The sequence below is a fragment of the Guyanagaster necrorhizus genome, assembly GCF_019112545.1.
Source record: "Guyanagaster necrorhizus MCA 3950 unplaced genomic scaffold BT62scaffold_33, whole genome shotgun sequence".
Lineage (NCBI taxonomy): Eukaryota > Fungi > Basidiomycota > Agaricomycetes > Agaricales > Physalacriaceae > Guyanagaster > Guyanagaster necrorhizus.
The window spans coordinates 420,043-433,062 of NW_025064912.1; the positions used below are offsets into that span (position 1 = coordinate 420,043).

General features: G+C 46.0%; 6 protein-coding genes across 6 annotated transcripts; 5 read left to right on the plus strand and 1 right to left on the minus strand.

Annotated features, from left to right (window-relative positions):
• Window positions 1-47: 47 nt before the first annotated feature.
• Window positions 48-1,345, plus strand: BT62DRAFT_1011046 (uncharacterized protein; the record flags this gene model as incomplete). The annotated part of the gene is made up of 4 exons (XM_043177725.1): window positions 48-193; window positions 593-880; window positions 1,080-1,199; window positions 1,240-1,345. The coding sequence occupies 4 exons, from the start codon at window positions 48-50 to the stop codon at window positions 1,343-1,345; spliced, it is 660 nt and encodes a 219-aa protein (XP_043035505.1).
• Window positions 1,346-2,127: 782 nt separating this feature from the next.
• On the plus strand, window positions 2,128-3,368 carry BT62DRAFT_923007 (alpha/beta-hydrolase; the record flags this gene model as incomplete). The annotated part of the gene is made up of 2 exons (XM_043184464.1): window positions 2,128-2,494; window positions 2,551-3,368. The coding sequence occupies 2 exons, from the start codon at window positions 2,128-2,130 to the stop codon at window positions 3,366-3,368; spliced, it is 1,185 nt and encodes a 394-aa protein (XP_043035506.1).
• A 902-nt stretch (window positions 3,369-4,270) lies between these two features.
• Window positions 4,271-5,508, plus strand: BT62DRAFT_936662 (uncharacterized protein). Its single transcript, XM_043187168.1, has 5 exons — window positions 4,271-4,536; window positions 4,604-4,690; window positions 4,742-5,056; window positions 5,114-5,303; window positions 5,356-5,508. Exons 1-4 carry the CDS (start codon window positions 4,424-4,426, stop codon window positions 5,223-5,225), a joined length of 627 nt encoding a protein of 208 aa, XP_043035507.1. The 5' UTR covers window positions 4,271-4,423; the 3' UTR covers window positions 5,226-5,303; window positions 5,356-5,508.
• Window positions 5,509-6,166: 658 nt separating this feature from the next.
• BT62DRAFT_1011050 (uncharacterized protein) lies at window positions 6,167-7,028 on the plus strand (the record flags this gene model as incomplete). The annotated part of the gene is made up of 3 exons (XM_043177726.1): window positions 6,167-6,241; window positions 6,306-6,413; window positions 6,654-7,028. The coding sequence occupies 3 exons, from the start codon at window positions 6,167-6,169 to the stop codon at window positions 7,026-7,028; spliced, it is 558 nt and encodes a 185-aa protein (XP_043035508.1).
• A 67-nt stretch (window positions 7,029-7,095) lies between these two features.
• Window positions 7,096-8,146, plus strand: BT62DRAFT_1041928 (uncharacterized protein). Its single transcript, XM_043178439.1, has 6 exons — window positions 7,096-7,209; window positions 7,270-7,303; window positions 7,361-7,658; window positions 7,723-7,831; window positions 7,885-7,946; window positions 8,001-8,146. The coding sequence occupies exons 3-6, from the start codon at window positions 7,549-7,551 to the stop codon at window positions 8,059-8,061; spliced, it is 342 nt and encodes a 113-aa protein (XP_043035509.1). The 5' UTR covers window positions 7,096-7,209; window positions 7,270-7,303; window positions 7,361-7,548; the 3' UTR covers window positions 8,062-8,146.
• Window positions 8,147-9,257: 1,111 nt separating this feature from the next.
• On the minus strand, window positions 9,258-10,421 carry BT62DRAFT_936663 (uncharacterized protein). The gene is given in 4 exon segments (XM_043187169.1): window positions 9,258-9,341; window positions 9,357-9,451; window positions 9,526-10,121; window positions 10,183-10,421. 2 exon segments carry the CDS (start codon window positions 10,238-10,240, stop codon window positions 9,526-9,528), a joined length of 654 nt encoding a protein of 217 aa, XP_043035510.1. The 5' UTR covers window positions 10,241-10,421; the 3' UTR covers window positions 9,258-9,341; window positions 9,357-9,451.
• Window positions 10,422-13,020: the final 2,599 nt, after the last annotated feature.

Below are 13,020 nucleotides of genomic sequence, written 5' to 3' on the forward strand. Positions count from 1 at the left end.
GAGACGACGAGCTCGCGATTTTTTAAAAGAGGGTGAGAGCTCAGGGCATGCCGGCTTTTGCCGCGCTGATCCGGCCCGGAGAAGCTCCCGTTTCCCACGGTGGTCGTCTTATTGGCGGACGGCTTCCATCGTCCGAAGTCTTCATCTCCCTTCATGATGGCGGTGATAGGGAAGAGGCCGTTCTACCCTCTCTGTCTTGACGAGATTTTATGTGTCGTCGCTTCAACCCAGATCTCGTCTGACAAAAAAGCGAGAATGGCAACTCCACTAGGAGGTAAGAGCCTGTTCATTACTTGCATCCTCCATCGTTTCTTCTTTTCAAACAGATATCTAGTCGTGTGCTGCGCCCGCGGTCAAAGGATCATATGAGTCATCAAATGCAAATCAGCCCTGCTTGACACAGCGGCGATGCACAGTACAGAGAGAAAGAGGGAGTCATTAACCGATCGATGTCTACAATTTGCCTTTAAATTTCCGTCTCTCCAGCTGTTCGCTTCCGTCCTACAATACCGGAACCGTAACCGTAACCGTACTTCCGCACGTCGCGGCCGCCCATTGTTCAGCTTGATTCTATGCTCTGTTCATCGCTCAGCGTTCATGCATTTATCGTGGTCGTAATTGCCATCAGCATCCAGCTGGCCATCCAGGGTGAGCTCGTGGCGCCACTCATTATGCGTGACAGCTCGAATCGAATCGATCCTTCGAAGCATGATTACCCTGACAAGTCGGCCTTACACATCTATGTTTTTCCGTGCACCACGTCGGACACTTTGCACCTACTCTTTATCCCCGCGAACCGCGACTGGTCTTGCCGAAGACAACCGGGACTTTATGTCACTGAAAAAAACACACCACCGCCGGTACCTCCAGATGTTCGAAGGTCGAAATATCATTGCATCAATTCGCGGTGCTACGTACTGTGCCTTGATGTAAAAGTCCAGATTTACATACAGAGCGAATCTGCTCATCATATTGGATACATTCAATCATCATCAATATCTGCCCTCGAACAACGCTCGGCTTCTTAATTATGTGTCGCAACCTGAGCCTCCGCGCTGAATATTGACGAGCGCCTTTAGGAGTTCGCATCCATCATCTATCATGCTCCCCCCACCGCTGCCGGAAGTGGGACTTCCCAAACTCCTACCTGTCAGAACGCTTGATGAAAAGGATGTAATGACTTTGACATATTATACATCGTACGTGTCTGGCATATGGCACTTCGCTTCTATTCCGTAGCGCCTTCCTGTTAATATCAATGCCCAATCGCGAAAGTATGGCTGCGGCTGCGTCGTACATCTGCATCACGAGAATCCTCTCTGGTCCTCACTCTTGTACCCACTAACGGACGCAACAAGCCTTTCACCGTTACAACCCATGATGAATTAAATCCCGTTACCCGGACCGAGGCATGCGAATTTTGGGCTCATATGACACGAACTGCTGCTGTTCGAGCACAAGCTCGCGCAAGAAATTGGTATCGGTGTTCCCACCCATGTCCATCCTCAGAGAGGCTGAGGGAATTCCACTTCTATTCTCCGACAAAGGGGGCGGGGGGGAACATCACAAGTACACGTTGTATTCTATTCCTTCCTCTTTCGTAACTTCCATCGGTCAGAAATAGCACGGCGATGGGAGAAGGATGTCATCGTTGACGCTGCGCTCCCTTCAAGAAGCCGAAGGAAATCCCAACGCATTTTCCGACCTCTCCTGATGTTATCTTCGACCATATAAATGACACGCAGTTTCATCAGTATGACCAGCCGTGGCGTACGGTACAAACCATGTTCGTCATCTTCCATTCTCAATAACGAGCTCTTACATCAGATGCATTCACCCTAATGGCTGTGCTGAACGTGGCCCTCTCATCAACATCAAGCGTAGACCATCACTTGATCTTGCAAAAAAGTCACTGCTCCATCATCTCATGACTCAAGCCTTGCGCCCTCTCTTGTTCTCGTTTAAAATTAGCACGGCATACGTTCCAATTATATATCGCCACTTTGATCACCGGGCGGGTTAATTTGACCTTTTATCACTGGGTAGGGGTGTTATTTTAGAGAAACAAGCTATGCGGAGCCGACGTGGGGTACCCGGCACTCTCTTTCGCCCCACTACGACTGCTTAATGGCTCCTGGCAGTGTAACGGAAAAGATGTATTCGAAGAGCGTGATGCTACTGCTTCGTGAGCGCATAAAGTTTTTAGCATGCTTAGCTCACCGAACCGTAGCACTCTATGTCCTCAAGAGGCTCGTCTGTTCGTTCTTCACCCGCGAACGGTCGAATTCGTGGCGCACCATATGCATGGCTGCGGCCTTCCGGTTCGCGATCGACCATTCCGACTTGAGGTCGAACATGTCCTCATCTCTGAAGAATTATCTGAAATGGACGGAATCCAGTAATCTGCCAGCAGCGGTCGATGAATTACCTGATGGTGCACATTTGCTGTGGATCGGTCCAAAGCAATTAGATCAAGTTATTCTGTATTTCCATGGTGCGCCTCTCCCTTGCCGTTCATTTCGTTGCACCGGTAATGTCGTACCTGTCTAGGAGGAGCCTACATGATGAGCTGCTCCGGGAATGTCATGACATATTGTCAGTACCTCCACGAAGAGCTCAGACAACGAAACATCCACGTGGGCATCGCAATCCTAGCTTACAGTGCGTCTCCTTATTCTCCACCACATGTCGTTGATTCGTTCATGATCCAAGCAGAGCTCGTCCCAGATAACCCCTTCCCAACTCAATTACGCGAAACCAAAGCCGCGCTCGATATGCTTCTGAATGGGGGAGCCAAACCCGAAAATATCACCCTCGCAGGCGCGTCTGCGGGCGGTAACCTGGTCCTTCAAATGCTCGCCCACATCCTCCATCGTTTACCGTCCGTCGAGCCAATCCCAGAGACGCGCTTCCGTGGGGTATTCCTGATGTCTCCCTGGGTCTCCATGAAAGCCGACAATGGGCTAGCCCAGCACCTGCTCGATGCAAAACACAAGTACGATAACATAAGCTCTCTCTACGGCCGCCATGTCTGTCGAACGCTCCTGAAAGATATATCGGACACGGACATCCCATTCGTCGATCCCTTGGAAGCGCCAGAAGACTGGTTTAACGGAATAGACCGACTGGCGGATAGTGTATTCGTCATGTGGGGAGAAGTGGAGTGCTTGATGGAGGGTCAGAAGAGGCTTTGTAACAAGTATCTTGAGCCTTATCATCCACAGGTCGAGATGTATGAGCAGGTATCGGGGGTCCATTGTCAGCCGATATGGGATTCTGCTTGGATGTCGAATGTCGGTGAGCCTCGAATCGTGGAATGGTTTTCGCATGTACATACGACTGGTAAGGCCAAGGAGGAAGCAATCTGATTTCTGTAATTCTGGATGATGTCCTGGGAAGGAATGGTTCTTTCTTGCCAACAGCCTGCTGCGAGGGCAGTAGTATTTAATTTAATCTTAGGCTGTGAAAATTAAAAGATGACTTTTACCAAAAAAAAAAATGGGTGCCACTGAGACTGCGGAGATTCGAGAACAAGCCCGCCTAAGTAATGCTTCAGTGCGAGAAACTCAGAGATGATCTTCTGACTAACAACCACAAGAATAGTTTTCGGTGTAGCTACGTTGAGACACTCCAAAAATGTTTTGTTCATTTCGTTCAGCCAATGTACTGAGCGAAGCCAACGATGGTTGTTGGCAGCACGATCAACTTCGGTCCGCAGGGCCAGCATCTGCAGCCGCTTTCCTATCTGGGATATGTGCCGGCCGTAGCATGGCTTTATCCCTTCTCCTACCGAGGACGGCAGAGTGTCGTTCGTCGTGCATTCGTATCCTCTGGGAGAATTAATTTTGGATTCATCTCAACTTCCCCGTTCTCCTGGTTTCCGACTACGTCTCAAGCTAATTGTAGTAGCACTTATCTTTCTGGGAACGGGCCCTCAGCGACCAACATTGCACTCGACGAGCGGCGTTAATACTCGTCAACGAGACACAGCATGGCTCATATGTATCGCATTGATGATTAGGCGGACTTATAGTCCAGGAATCGGTGGAGTCACTTTTGATGGTCAACGTCGGCGAAGCTGAAAGCGGCGAACGCGCCGAATAAGGTAATACGTCGTGTCTTCTACTATACTTTCTACTTGCCAAGAGATCCTCCAAGATCATCAGTTTACATAAGCCAGTCTCGCTGTCACGAGCGTTTGTTTCCCTTCGACAGCTTTGGCAATAAACAAAGAGGGAGAGATGATGTCGTTTCTAGGTGCCATTGTTATTACGTCATATGCATACCGACGCGTCCGCCAATCCAGATAAATGCCACCCTACGAAAGGCAAGTTATATACAGTGCCAGCGCGCGGAAAGGGATTTCTCCAAACCGCCACTTTCGCCACTTATTCGACGTTTGTCCTTCACATATGTAACTATTATGTCCGAACTGCAGATTCCGCTCGACACCTCCAATCTCTTCGACTTCCCAGAAAACTTTCCATCCTATGATGTCCATCATGATCAACCGATTGACCATCATCTGTTTAGTAGGTGAGTCACCTATTGCTATTAATCCAGGTCGACGTTCCCCTCATAGCGTATACCATCTTTTCTTCAGTGTTGGGGATTTCAATGTTAACGCACCGGCTCTAAATGATCCAGATGTCACATTTACCTTGGCCAACCAGATGACTTCCCACTCATAGTAAGCCGTCTTATTCGCTTCAGGTATTTTCACTTCCTCACGGACATTTAGTATATACGACAATCCGCAAGCTCCTCCCTTCTTACCAAAACACGGCACCTCTGCCACCAACTACGATTCATATCTTCCTTTGACTGGTCATCCTGCAACTCAATCATATGAAACATATTTACCCCCACAACCGGTTCTCGTTTCTACTCCCAAGTCGTTGAGCGACCCCATTGACTTTGGCGACTTCGACTACAAAGGGTGGCTTGCCGAACAGGGAATCATTGGATGGTCCACATTCACAAGAAATGGTGACATAGGCCCAAATCGCATCTGCCATTTCAACCCTTCCGGACGTCTGATCGGCTCTCCCAAACAGTATGCGTGTTTTTTTGAAATTTACATTTATGCAGTTACATTGATAAAATTGTGCAGCAGGGCCATCCATCGCTATCATCCGTATGCTCGCCCTCAGTGTAAAAAGCGGCCTGGTGAGAGCAGCCTTTTCCGCACAGGATTTAAAACGACTTATTTGGCGTCTCCGTAAGTGATGTTTTCACGTCAACCTCACTTTGACTCCAAGTCTCCATACTCTAACCTGCAGATCTCCGTCTCCTGAGCCATGGCAAGTACTTCTTCTTTTCAGTAATATACTATGCACTTATGTGCTTTGGTAGCCCCCCTGGATTCCATCAAGTCTCATTTCCGTACCGCCAGCGCAAGCGGATCGTCAAAGCATATGGCGTCTCGGCTAACGGCCCATTCTGCTACAAACGGAATGTCGACGCGGACGTCCACGACTGCCCTTTCGCGTGTGGGCAAAAATTCGTCGGGAACTCTTTCAGAGAACATTTCACGATGTTCCACCCCGGACTGAATTCGAAGCGCAGAAAGATTTGCTGTATAGTCAAGTCACATCCCAAAATACGGTGTACAGGAGCAGCCGTGCAGGGCACTTACTTTACGCAGCATTTCCAGCTCATGCACTGTCTTTCGGAGTTTTTATGCTCGTTTTGTTTGTCATCGCACACGCGGAAGGAAGAAGTGCTTAGGCATCTTGGGACGTGCAAGGTGCTGAGTCGCAAAGGAACATGACTTTGGGGGAAAGGAAACCTGTAATCGGAACCCATTTCAGGATGCAGAATAACTATCGAGTAGGTTAAATGATTACTTGTGTGGAACTTGAGTCACTGGATGTCCCACCCCTCGTCTCATTCGCAGAAGTTGTTTTGGCCTAACCACTGCCATTTAAAATAGTTGTTCAACTGAGTCTGACGTTGTTAATTCTGCAGGTGCCGACAACCAAGGGGGTACTTAGCAGGGATGTCGATGAGTCCTAGTATCGGGTACGCCTTACATCAAATTTTGAAGTCGTGTACAACCCACAGTTTGTCGCTTTGGTTATAAAAGGGCGACTTCTGTAGCATTTGGCAAAGAATTGGTTCTTTGCACCCCCCCTTATTATCGACATCAGCCAGTAATTTCGCAATGGTGGTCCTCAAGCTGGGGCCAGTCGAGTATCGTCAGTTGGGATCGTCCGGCCTACGAGTATCTGTACCAATCGTATGAATTCTCTAGTTTGCTTTGGAGAGTATATCGCTTATATCACCACTTTTCAGGTTGACAGCGCGAAGGAGCCAAGTTACGTGTGAAGATGGATATCGATACTGCTTCTGCCCAAAAGCGGTCTGCGAAGCCAGAGTTACTAAGCAGGGCCCGAGTATCCTTCATGATGGTCTGCCATGCTATTCTGCACCAAAGAATGAGGGGCCGATAATAATTTCCTGGCAGGGAATTTGGTACTGTCGACTTCCGCACTTTAGCCATGAGAGCATAATACTAGATAGATATCTACGCACCTTTTCCATAAATACACCACCTCGTCGATGGTATTTATTCCACTATCCCAGGCGGCCTTCAGAATCGGGAGCGAATGTTCTTCATCTATCTTTAATGGAACAACGGGACGGTATAGGATCATGTTCTGCTTACGATCCATTCCGGAGACCCGAAGCTCATAGCGCCCAGCTATAAGTTTTTCCCGCCACAACGACAGAGAGGCTGTTCCTTCTCTGGGTGGCATACCCCTCGGATCATCAATCACCGCCCAGGAGCAATCCTCGACGGGAGATCGAATTCACTGCCGGATGTTTTTGACAAAGATTATCATCAAGTGCTGAATAATTGCCGGCGGGCAAGAGGGGAACTATTACTCGATAGCAAAAGGAACCTAACGAAGATGGAGCGGGCACTCTTTACCGATCTATACGTACTTACTTCAGCTCTTTCTCCAGTTCACAAGGCGAATCCCCGGGTGCCGAATCAACCTTCTCGACAACATCCCAGCTAACTATGATATCCTTGCTGCTAGAATTTGCATGAGTAGCGTGTATATCGTGCGAAGAGGGTCGTTGTGAAATTACTTCTTCACAGGCGTGGCGTTAAGTGTGAGTACTTAAGGTTGTTCACCGGTCCGGCTTCTTTTCCCTTCAACCCCCACTCGTCATACAGTCTGTCTTAGTCCTTCACGGGTACGTTTGTATTTCGTTGCGCTTCCTTAGGCCCGTTTGGCTAACAACTCTGTGGGAAAGATACGCCCAAAATGCAACCATCTTCAGCAAACGCGTTGGTTTTCTAATATAAGATCTGAGAGAAGCCGCTGTTAACATCATGCTTCTTTAGCTTGGATCTCTTCGAAAAAAGTGCGGCAAGGATATCGAATTAGTAGATTCGTCCGTATGGATATAAATTTTCTAGGCTCACCCATGAAGTATTATTCTAGTTTTCGTCGACCCTCCCCAGATCATCTCACCGGCTGATCTACGTGCCAACGCGTCATAAACTGAACTAGTGGCTATTTTATCCCGCTGATGGCCAGCCTAGAAGGTGGTATGATGTGTATTGTGACCTCACTAGAGCTACCAGACTGGAAGAATCTCTCGCGATGCTCAGAGATGTTCCCAAGCAGAGGACATTTGATGTATGTGACCTTCTTTCATCACGAAGACACATTTTGCTGAACCTTTAATGCGTCCACTCGCAAGGTATATTTGGGTTCAGGTAAGTATTAATATGCTCATGGCTAGAGTAAAGTTAGAATGTATTGCTGTTGTTGGCCAAGGTGCAGCCATGGCAGCCTTTCTTTCGGCATTGGTATGCCAACAGATAGACTCCATTTTGGCCCTTGATTCATGAACCACGAGCAGCTAGAAAATCCTCAGTCGTATCCTCTGATTCTCGTTGATGGCAAGCCTCCTCATCCCCCGTTGTGAGTTCTCTCCCTTGGCATTTGTTGTGACAAAACTAAACCATACACGTCCAGTCAATTTAGTGTCTGTATCGCAGGATATAGGATCAGACCCGTTAGCCGATCTCGTGTTTAACCCCACGTATGCAACGCCGACACTTCACGTCATCTGTAAAAACGACATCGTGATGCTCGAAGAACGGACGAAAGTTCTCTCGGACTCTACGAGAGGTTCTATCGCGAAATGCGTTGCCTCGGAAAGAACTTTGAGCGTTTTCAACAAAGTTTCTCGGATGGCTGGGCTTCACATTGAGGATTTTTGCATCTCGTTTCTTGACTTTTTTTTTGCTTACATTGCAGCGTAGGTGTAGGACTCTTGGTCTCGCTCGTTATTTATTATTACTTGTATGTGCCATAATCCCAGGGTCCTTTCACTATGATCAAGGTGCCAAATTGGGCGTTCTTCTTTTCTTAACACCTAATGCTTTCAAATTTTTCCTGCTATATTTTTCTTTGATTGAACCCCTAGTGCGTAACCAATTTTGAAATGTCTTTCCGAACTGATGCTGTTCAAAACTGATGCCAAGCATTTCTTTATGTGAGCCTATACACTGTGTGTCACTTACCAGCCATTGATTTGTCTTCTCTTCAGTTTTCGGCTGCCCAGGTTGCTATCGTTATCAGAGACAGCTAGTTCTTGTACCCTTCTGGGGAGTCATTGTTCCCTTCTCGACACATTCTCCTTGCTCATACTTCGATCCTGCAAGAATTATCTCTTCTAGCTCTGACGAAGCAATGAGTAGCACTGCTTTGTTTACCCTCCTATTTGCATTCGTGTTTGCTCTCTCTCACCGCTTACCATGGTAGCCCTTCAACTTCTAACAAATTTGGGTCATTCAGAATACCGCATCATTAATTACCGTGTTGTAGTATCTCCTTGTATGCGATGATCTTTTCTCTCAATGAATACCTGGCTGACTCTCTGTACTATTCGTACATTGTACTGCCGAAGCGAGGATAAAATGGTCCATTTTCAGATCTTTTCTGTTGAACACCATGAGACGAGATCGAAGCGTTCCACTGTGGCTCAAACTTATTGTCCCGTCATCCGGATTTGGAGGAATTGTCTCATTCCTTGAGACTCTTTGGCCAGATTCATGGAACCGTTTGTTCTAGCCGTAGGGAAGAGCCTGGTCATTAGTATCGCAAGTCATTGCAGTGAATGTGAAAGAGGTGAATGCGTAGTGTGACCAAATGTTGGAAAGCGCCCAGTAGGAGTATTGACGTCATCAATGTTGTGCAGGGGGCCGTTATAGGATTTACATAGCAGGTATCATTCCTATATGATTACGGTACAGAGATGTATAGATGCTGTGAGAGTAATATGCGGTACAAGATGGTAAAGAAATGGATGCTTATGATCGTTCAATTAGATGTAAATAAATCCAGAAAGTTCATGCGTGCAAGGTGGCATGCAAGCTCTTTATCGACTCGTTGATGCGTTGCACGTTCTTGTCCATAGGCATCTGAAGAGTAAATCAGAAACGAAGGCTCCTTTAAGGCGCAAAAAATCGTTCCTTACTTCGAAGAAGTCATGCATCTACTCTTTCTTCTTGGCATTCGCCTCCTCGCGTTGCGCGATCCTCTCCACGAAGACGTAAGATTCATCCGTGAATCGGCCATCGAACTCCTGCCTTTTATTCTTAACCCTATTTTTCGGACCCTTGCCAGCTTTCCTTTGGCTGGCATACACTGATCCCAAGTCATCAGAAGAAGAACAGTCGTCCCTGCGAGACTTCGTATTGGACTGATGGGTGATTCCCCAGCTCCCCCGTGGATCCTTCGGTCCATCGTGATCCAGCGAGTCCAAGTAATCTTCAAGCTTCAGAACCTCGCCTCTCTTAGCGGCCTCGATGCCTCTAATCCAATAGGAGATGTACTCCCCCATATGATCAACAAAGTATCGATACTCCGAATCCCGGGCCTCGTCCTTGGACATCTCCGCCTGCTTGGGCATTTCGGAATCCCAGGAATCCACCATCGGTGGACCCAGCGACGACTCTACGTTGGCTACGTTTTGATTGTGAAGTATGTTGTTTTCATGATGCAAGGCATCCGTTGCACTCATGTACTTGGGCTGCAGGCGAAGGGTGCATACATTACAGTACCAGTCGGAATATTTGCCTCGAGTGAAATCTATATTCCGGCGAAAGTAAGATTAGCTTCAACCCGATGCTCGAGACTTGGGTAAACGTACATTCGGGTTTAGCAAATGGAGGTGTCCTGGGCACCCGTGAGTAAGCAGTTGACCGCATATTTTGCGAAGTAGACTGAGGTCGCCGTTACCAAGGTATTGTCAATCAATATAGAGTAATGTAGAAATAGGATGAAGTATGGTGATGTTAGGGGTCGTCAGGGAAAGAGGAAAACAGGACGAAAATATTACGACACGGAACACAACTGGATCGCCGTGTCTTTATAGGACACAGCTAGGGGTGTGGAGAGACAGCGACAACCCTTGGCAATCGCCAGCTGCGTCGTGATCACCCCTTATTTTTAGACGACTAGGATGATGAACTTGAACAATTGTGCCTAGCAGGGCAGGCAGCTGCGCCTTGCTATGGAAGGTTTTACACATTCTTAAATGCCATTATCCAATTTCCGTAAGTACCTCCAAGGTGCCAGGTGCCTTCAAAGACCGAGCTCTATCTCTTGAATCAACTTGAAGTCTGACATGACCAAGCTGAGAACCACAGTGCCCGTCTAGTATTGCCGTTTCACCCGCTCCACTGCTTCGATGGAAGAGTCTTCGTTGCCAAACAACATGTTTAAGAAGATAATTGTCAAACGATCTCGTAGATGTTGACTCGGAGCCAGCAACGGAATCTAGAACATGGCATTAATTGGCTACTTGTCCTCATGAGGCCCCATATCAGGTAGTGACCCTGGACATGGGAAGACAAGAAAGCAGACTTGGAACTTGAATAAAGTTCTGGTTGTCATGTGCATTCAACTGCACTTGTCAATGACCCAGCACCTCTTATCAGATCAAGACACCATCAGTGAGGAAGAAAGTGCCATTACAAGTAAAATTCTATCTGTCTATATTTTCAGTGACCAAAAAAAAGGTGTCCACAGAGTATCACCAAGTTGGATGAACAGGATGGACTACACTAATGGATGGTACTGTTGGCACCAAATACACCAATCAAAACAAGTTGAATTCAGCATTGCATCACAGTTGAATATGCAATAGCTAGAGTAGGTCTGGAGGGGTTTCTGATATGCAGAAATAGATTTTATGTGGTTGGTATGCTGGTAAGTTCTAGGGAACATGGGAGATCCAGTCCCAGTATTAATGTTTATTGTTCAAGTCACAGTAATTGAGCCTGCTTGAACTTGCAATCATCAAGATCAACTACATGCAGTAATAATGAATTCATATGATTGCAATAGGACTTTTGATGAATAGTGGGGGGATTTAATTTTTGGAGAGGAATGAGATGTCAAGGAGAAGAGAATTATGCAGGAGAGTGTGATATTTCACAGAGTCTACTGGCAATACAAAGGACAAGGAGCATGTCAAGAGGACTGCAGAAGAAAACTAGTTAGATATGGCAGCTGGTTGGCTGTTGACTCTGTGGTATCCAAGCACAGGTTGGAGGATTGCCATTTTAAAGGAGACTGAATAAGACTTGTTGACAAGCTAAAACATGCTGAAGAACTTCAACATATTGGTTAATTCCATGGAGACTACAAGCTTGTTATTAATGTTGCATTAGAATATCCATCCAGAGAATATAACTGAACTGGGATTCCACCATGCAGTTCCAAGACACCCATATCAAGAGAGGCAAGATGATTTATCTCAAGCTCATAGTCTTTCATGAATCAATTTCCCATTTTCTCTGCTATCACTGAGTTTCTTTCAAGAAAGATCCTTGTATACAGATAATTTGATATGGCTGAAAGATATCCTCTTCCACTTCAAGTCTTTATGTGATATGCAAGACTCAGTGTAAGTATTTTTCATCTTATTCATGTGTTCATTCTTGTACACACTGGCAGCCCACATCTTGCATAGCCAAAGATTTTCCCTGAGTTACTGCTTAGAGTTAGCACTACTGCTATTAACCTAACAATGTCTCCTATTGTCTCTTGCTGCAAAGTGGTACATGCTTAATCTCTCTCTAGTATGTTTGGAAATTGAAGAATGAACCAGCTGATCACAAGCATCACACTAGAATTAAGAAGAAACATCAAAGTCTGAGACCTGAACTGCATACTTAAAAAGAAGTAAATCCATCCCTTGATTGCCAATGAATAGATTTGAACCATCATGATGTCCACAATGCCTCTGATCTGTTCTGAGGCACAGATCCATATGAAGTTTGTGGTGACATTACATGTTTTATTTCCTTGCTGGTTTTTTGTAAGCCTCATCTCACCAGAACAATATATATTCTAGTATAGAATATAAGACTGATAAGCTCTGGTTATACATCAGTATTTACATATATCTGTTCTTACTATATAAGATACTATGACCCTGGAGACAATGTCAGCAACAGATAAGGCAAATTCAATTTTCATTATTGCTATTTTACAAAACAAGTGACTTTTGTTTTCTTTTTAAAAATTACAAATTAACTATCTTAATTGGGATTATCAAAATACAGTGACTCTGTGGAAGTCTTATCAAGATGCCAATATAAATCTGTATAAACAATCAATGATTGAAGTTGTTCATTTTTTTGTCAAACACATTCTTTAAAGTGGTATCTAGGTGGGGATTATTTTACACACATGATAGTGTCAGTCTTGTTCTCTAAGCTATAACTGTTATGATTTTTTCTATTTTCTTCTCTTTTTTCTTGGAAATAACCCCTATCTTTGCTTAGTCAGGGTGCTTAGGCCAGCGCTTAGGACCATGGGAACGCTTAGCTCAGCACCCAAGTCGGTCACTCTCCTATCACGATGCTATGCACTGTGAAGGAAGAGACAATGCTCCTTTTGTCCTTAAATTGCAGTGCAGCAACAGCAGCACAACAGCCTTTGTGGAGAGCCTGGCAACAGCAGGGGTAACAGCTCTATG